This window comes from Arachis duranensis, chromosome 6 (genome assembly GCF_000817695.3).
Source record: "Arachis duranensis cultivar V14167 chromosome 6, aradu.V14167.gnm2.J7QH, whole genome shotgun sequence".
In the NCBI taxonomy this organism is placed as follows: Eukaryota; Viridiplantae; Streptophyta; class Magnoliopsida; order Fabales; family Fabaceae; genus Arachis; species Arachis duranensis.
This window is the reverse complement of record NC_029777.3, coordinates 1284140-1290916: the sequence shown is the minus strand read 5'-3', so window position 1 is coordinate 1290916 and position 6777 is coordinate 1284140. Positions and strand designations below refer to the sequence as shown.

The following is a 6777-nucleotide window of genomic DNA, read 5'->3' as shown; positions in this document are numbered from 1 at the left end:
ATATATATTTTATATTATTATTATTTGAATTAAAAAATATTTTTTCTAATTTATATATAATATAGTAATTATTAAATAGTATTTTAGATAAATAGACTAAAATGAATGTCATTTCAGTCTTATAAAAGAGAAAAGAAATATGTATTTTATGAATAAGGAGAAGAGAATTATCATTTAAACATCTCAAAAAAGAGAGTAATTTTTTCTTATTCTTTTATCAATTCGATAATTTACTACCGACGATATTAAAGAAACACTTTGGATTGAATTCATGGCTTCTATCATGAACGTTCGGTTTTATATCACTCTTATTCCAAACATTTTGGTATAAGTTTTAAATTGGTTTTTTGTCTTGTTACATGGCTCTAGCTAACAAAATTTAGAGAATAATAAATAAACTACTTTGCTTTTTCTTATAGTAAGTTCTCTTATTAGTAATGTCTTAATCCATAGTATTTCTTTTTTTTTATGGTTTTTCACGGTATCTCCTAATCTGACAAGTCAAGGATTAATTCGTCGTGGATCAGAATTCCATTTAAGAGTCTGTCACTGGCCAATGGATTATTGCATGCACAAGACAGGATTCAAACTCCCGACACTTACTTAAGTGGACGAGTGAGTTGATCACTTGATCAACCCAAATTAGTTATCAATAGTGTTTCTTTAAATATGACACATTTTACGACGTTAAATAATTGAAACAAGTCTGCCAAATTCTCAATATCAGAGTTAATTAGGTCTAACTACTTTACTAGTTTCTCTTCAATAATGTATCGTATCTCATTATTAGATTAAGTTACAACAAAATTGGTGGACTCTATAGAACATTCTATGTACAAACTTTTTTTCTTAAAATTCCATATATCAACCTTTAAAATTGCATAGCTAGGTAAAATTTACATTAATTTAAGCTACAATCTACTTCCAATGCAGCAAGCTACCTTTGTAAGTTTGAACACAAGAGGTCAATGTTCATTCTTTCACTCCCATATTTACGTGCGTCTTGTTTCACTCCCATAATTTTTTTAAATTGTTAGTAAACAAATATGATGATCAAATTTATTAAGGGAATAGAAGAAAGATAAATTCTGTGAGTTTGATCTGAGTAAGATACATAAATTTGGAGATAAATTTGTGCATTAAAAATGTTTAAAAATTAAGATACACAAATCTAAAAATCATATTTGTACATTATAAAATTTTAAAAATTTAGGCATATAAATTTATAATTTTTTATATAAATAATAATAATAATAATAATAATAATAATAATAATAATAATAATAATAATAATAATAAACAAAATGAGACAACAATATTATAAGGCGGAAGAATGTCCCAACAAAAAATTGCTTTTCGTTCATTCCAATTTCCATCCACACCTCTGTCTACTCATAACAATATGTATTCGCTAAGATAAAATAAAATAAAAATATTCCATCACCGTGAGTGTCTGTGATGATAATAAAAAAACCTTAATTTATTATAATAATAAATTATTTTAATAATATTAAATGTAAAATTTATTAATTAAAGATTCATCTCTCTCTGAAAATTTAAAAACTAACAGCTAATAAATAAAAATATTATGTATATAAAAAATTAATTATTATATATGTATATAAATATATATGTTACTTATTTATTTTTTAATAATAGAAGAAAGTAATATCCTTAAAAAATAAAAAATTAAGATAATTAATTAAAAGTAAAAACTCAAGAACAATGAACTCTCAACTATCAATTTCACTTGCACCTGAGTTTCCACCTAAATAAAACAAAACAGTGAAAACAAAGTTAGGATTTCACTAAAAAAAATGATCACACGTATTATTAATTTGAAGTTAATTGAATGTTTGGAGTTTGAGATAGATGGTAACAAATAGGTCCAAGCGTATAAGATTATATTGGACCCACTGCATTAACCCCTATTATTTTTTATTTTTGTTAATTTGATAAAAGATTTTCTCTTTGGCTATTGGACCCTCTCTGCCTCAGGCTCTGTTCAAGGATGAACACACAGCCATCAAAATTCAGAATAAACAACGAACCTCTTTCATTCTGGAAACTTCCATTTCTCATGGCTTCAAATTGATCACGATCTGTTCTTGCGTTTCTGCCATTCCAGCTTCACAACCATGCATATAGGTACGCAAACGCAAAACTCCAATTAATGCGTTTTTTACATGATTTCTTAGGTGCTCTTTTCGACTTTATGATTCGTTAGGGGGATTATGAGTTTTGTGTGGAATAATGATGATGGTGATATGAATTTGAGGAATTTCCTTAGTTAACTTGATAACTTTTTGCTGCGTTGTTCCTGAAGCTATCTGCAAGTGATTTCTTGAGTTGGTTATGGAATGATATGTTCTTTTTTCATGTAATTGGTGGAACCATTGGGGACTTGTCAAGAAGAAGAGAGGGCTAATTGAATTTTGAGCATTTAATTAATGGATGGTTCTGAAAGGTGAAGAATTGTATGAATTAGGATGAATTGAGCTTAGATGTTTGCTTCCATGGTGATTTTACTGGAACTTCTGAAACTTGTTGTTCTGCATGCTCCATTTTCATTGGGGTAGGCATGTTTCAGCTAACTGCATTTGGCCTCTTTTAATTTTGTACTAGAAGCATTTTATGTTCTTGCGAAATCCAGCTCCCATTCTGCGATTTGATTTCGTTTCAGTTGGTTTTGTGCACATTTTGTTTATTTTATCTGCTTTGGTATGAGATTCAGATATGCTTAAGTACTGTAGTGTTTAGTTGCTGATCTAAGGTTTTGCATGGACACAAACTTTTGGTGACACTATTGGAAATATCTCAATAATGGAGTCTACTTTAACCACTTAATGTTGTTGGATGACTTTAATTGGCAAAGAAGAAAATATAAAAATGGAGCTATTTTAGTATTAGAAATTTTCCTTCCTTTTTTTTTTTGGTAATACGTGTTTGTTATGATGTTACCAAAGCAGGTCAAACGAATACAACTTCAGCGAAATGTCTCATCAACAGCATTTCACGATTCATTCATCTAGTTTCTTGCCATACAGTAAAGCCTACCCCCCTTAAGAAGAACTTTGATAATATGGTTAGTGTGTTGAAGCGTTTGAAACCTGTGCTCGATGATGTTGTGGATCACAATCTCCCTTTGGAGGAAAATCTGTATAGAGAATGCGAGGAATTGGATATGTTGGTTAATGAAGCTAGAGAGCTCATTGAAAAATGGGGCCCAAAGATGAGCAAGATTCGCAGCGTGAGTAGTTACATATATTCTTATGTTCAATTTGATATCATTATAACGTTATTGCGTTTATTAACTCTTTTCTCTGGAAGATGTTAACTCTTTTCTTGGGGTTGTTCTATTTTCAGGTTCTTCGAAGTGGTAAATTGCTGATCAAGTTACAGAGTGCTTCACTTTATATTTGTCGTGTGATTGTTAGATCCCTAAAGTCACCTTCAAATCCTTCAGTTTTGTCCAATCTTCAGGTATGCCAAAGTTGGAAGTTAATTGTTTCCTGATTACTATTGTCCTCACACCATTTCAGTTCCAACGGAAAAGGACGGTAAAAAAATAACAAAAAATCCTCGTTTCTTCTATTTATTAAATTTTTTTTGGTATATTTGATCAGTAAAACTATGAGACTAATTGTTTCAAACTTTTCAGCAATATATGCAGGACCTTCAGCATCTTAAGAAGGAGACAGCAGTGGTCTATATAGAAGAAGCACTTAGAAACCAAAGGAATAATGTTCAAACTTCAAATGATCGTCTAAAAGGAATTATTGAGTTACTTCACCTTACATCAAACCAGGAGCTTTTAAAAGAAAGTATTGCTGCGGAAAAGGAAAAGTTGAACACTGAAGTCAATAAAATGAAAGAGGAACTGGATGAAATTAACCAAATTGTGAATCTTGTCTGCAACTTACGCGAGTATGTGTTGAAATTTGAGTGCCGTGAAGTCAAACACGGTGTCTCTATCCCACAATATTTTAGATGTCCTTTATCATTGGAACTTATGTCAGAACCTGTTATTGTGGCTTCTGGTCAAACATACGAGAGGCAATCCATTCAAATTTGGCTTGATCATGGCCTGACTGTTTGTCCCAAGACTCATCAGAGACTTTCCCATACAAATCTTATTCCGAATTATACCGTGAAAGCTATGATAGCAAACTGGTGTGAGGAAAATGCTGTCAAACTTCCCAATAACTCTAAGCCTAAAAGTTCTTACCATGTTTCAACCCCGTCAGATCATTCATTTCCTGAAGATTTTGATCCTGTGTGTAGTTTTGGGTCTTCACATAGTAGCTATTCCACTTCAAAATCGTCCCCTCAAACTGGAAGTGCATTTGAGAAGCAAAATGGTGACGGTTCTTTCAGACTAAGTGGAGAATCAAATGGATGCAGAAGTGGAGAGACAGAAAAGTTTGAGCACTCATCCCCTGAGGCTTCATGTAGTCACAGCAGAAGTGAATCAGTGTCAAGTTCTATTTCTAGCAGTGATTATGTAAACCCAGTTTCAAAAGGGGTGTCAGCCATACCTAATAAGCATCAAAATGTGTTGTGCAGAGAAATCATAAATGAGCATCCTGCAAATAAAGAATCAGGGATTTCTACTCGGTTTTCAGGAAAGCAATCTCAAATCCCTGAATCCAAAATTGTAGTGATGGAGAACGGAAATAATCATAGAAAGAATAATAATATTATTAATAGCCACACGGAAGTTGATTCGGTTCCTGCTTCCAACTTACAGCATGATGAACTAACTACCATATCTCATGTCAACAAGTTGATTGAAGACCTTCAGAGTAAGTCAAATGAGGTGCAAACTGCTGCTGCAGAAGAATTGAGGCTCCTTACCAAGAATAACATGGAAAACCGTGTCATTGTTGGGAAGTGTGGTGCAGTTACACCATTACTTTCACTGCTGTATTCGAATGTGAAGATAACACAAGAACATGCTGTGACAGCTCTTCTGAATTTGTCAATTTACGAGGACAACAAGTCTTTGATTATGGAAGCAGGAGCCATAGAACCACTGATCCACGTTTTGAAGACAGGAAATGATGGTGCCAAGGAGAATTCTGCAGCAGCACTATTCAGCCTCTCCGTAATAGAAAACAATAAGGAAAAAATTGGCCGTTCCAGTGCAGTTAAAGCTTTGGTGGATCTTCTAGCCTCAGGAACACTAAGGGGAAAGAAGGATGCTGCCACTGCTTTATATAACTTATCAATATTTCACGACAATAAAGCTCGGATAGTTCAAGCTGGAGCTGTGAAGTATCTGACTCAGTTATTGGACCCAGCTGACAGAATGGTTGACAAGGCTGTTGCTCTTTTAGCAAATCTCTCAACAATTGCAGAGGGTCGAATAGAAATAACAAGGCAAGGGGGAATTCCCTTGCTAGTTGAAATTTTGGAATCAGGTTCTCAAAGGGGGAAGGAAAATGCTGCTTCTATTCTCTTCCAACTATGCCTTCATAGTTCGAAGTTTTGTACCCTCGTTCTGCAAGAAGGAGCTGTACCACCCCTTGTTGCATTGTCTCAGTCCGGCACGACAAGAGCAAAAGAAAAGGTTTGGTTCCATAATTTGCTATTGCCATCTATGTATTTAGGATTTAGAGTTTAGGGTTTAGTCTTTTTCACTGTTGGTTGAAACTAAGTGCTGATATCTTTTTAATCACACTTTCCCTTTGATCTAAATATCATTCCAGTAGAAACCATAATGCATGATATACTAAAGGAAATATTAATTTTCAAACAGAATTTTCAGTTATGCACAAAACTTTAACGGATTAGTGAAGTCATGACATGTATATCAATTCTCTAGCCATTAACTTGTTCTAAACTGCGGAAGAAAAGCTAATGTGTTGTCCGAATGCATGCAGGCGCAACAGCTACTCAGTCATTTCCGTAATCAGCGTGAAGTGGCTGCCGGGAAGGGAAGATCATGATGACAGAAATTTTTGGTTATTGCATTGCCCTTTTGCTTTCTTACCTTAGTAGCTTGTGTGAAAATCATGTTCCTCCATCATCTTATGTTGCTGCCATTTAGCACTTTTAGCACTCCTTTCATTTCATTAGTTTTGTTATTATCATTATCATTTTTTCCCTGATGCATCATTTGTGTCACAAGATCAAGTTCTTTTTCTTTTTGTAAAGTTCAAAATGGCACTTCAATATTATGTAGGGTATTTATTTTCCATTTTTCAAACTTTTTTGTTCTTCTGTTGGCTTTAGTGATTTTGTTTCTTTGTAGTGAAGAGTACCATTTTTAGGAGGATATATTTATATAGGCATTTCTAAGCTCTAAAACAGTGTTTTGTTGTTGGAGTCATTAACTTATGTGGTCCTAAGTCACTGTTGTACATATTTGTAGTTGTCCATATATATATGTATGTATGTATAGATTCTCGTGGTCTATAATAAATTATGGTACCTTGTTCTGCAATTTGAGCACTCAACTTCATTACTATTTATTCAAACCTTGTATTAATTAATCTTTGCTTTTGCTTTGACTTGTATAGTTATATTATATCTACTTCATACGGATGCTAAGCTTTAGATAATTGACCTTGTGTTATGTTCAATGAAAATGTTTTTTTTTTTTTTAGATTTAGTAAAAATCTTTACTCTTTATTCCTATTCTACCTTTTATCAAAGAGATTAGTCAAATTACTCTTTTAATGTGCCATCTAGTCAAATGTTTGTATTTGTATTTGTATGACTTATCAGATAATGTGGATTGAATCAAACATTTTTGCTAATGTAATAATATAT

At 32.8% G+C, this 6777-nt stretch overlaps 1 protein-coding gene across 4 annotated transcripts; it reads left to right on the top strand.

Annotated features, from left to right (window-relative positions):
• The first annotated feature begins 1962 nt into the window (after positions 1 to 1962).
• LOC107491750 (U-box domain-containing protein 3) lies at positions 1963 to 6521 on the top strand. Of its 4 annotated transcripts, none has more exons than XM_016112671.3 (5): positions 1963 to 2148; positions 2970 to 3250; positions 3367 to 3483; positions 3662 to 5572; positions 5886 to 6521. In XM_016112671.3, exons 1-5 carry the CDS (start codon positions 2139 to 2141, stop codon positions 5949 to 5951), a joined length of 2385 nt encoding a protein of 794 aa, XP_015968157.1. In that variant the 5' UTR covers positions 1963 to 2138; the 3' UTR covers positions 5952 to 6521. The 4 variants fall into 4 exon arrangements, with proteins under 4 accessions (XP_015968157.1, XP_015968156.1, XP_020981782.1 ...); XM_016112670.3 differs by having other exon boundaries at positions 2967 to 3250; XM_021126123.2 differs by lacking the exon at positions 1963 to 2148 and adding an exon at positions 2176 to 2575 and having other exon boundaries at positions 2967 to 3250.
• The last annotated feature ends 256 nt before the right edge of the window (positions 6522 to 6777 follow it).

Coding starts and splice junctions, on each gene's coding strand:
- LOC107491750 (XM_021126123.2), top strand. Junction 3,251..3,366: donor AGATGAGCAAGATTCGCAGC/GTGAGTAGTTAC, acceptor TTCTATTTTCAG/GTTCTTCGAAGTGGTAAATT. Junction 5,573..5,885: donor CGACAAGAGCAAAAGAAAAG/GTTTGGTTCCAT, acceptor GAATGCATGCAG/GCGCAACAGCTACTCAGTCA.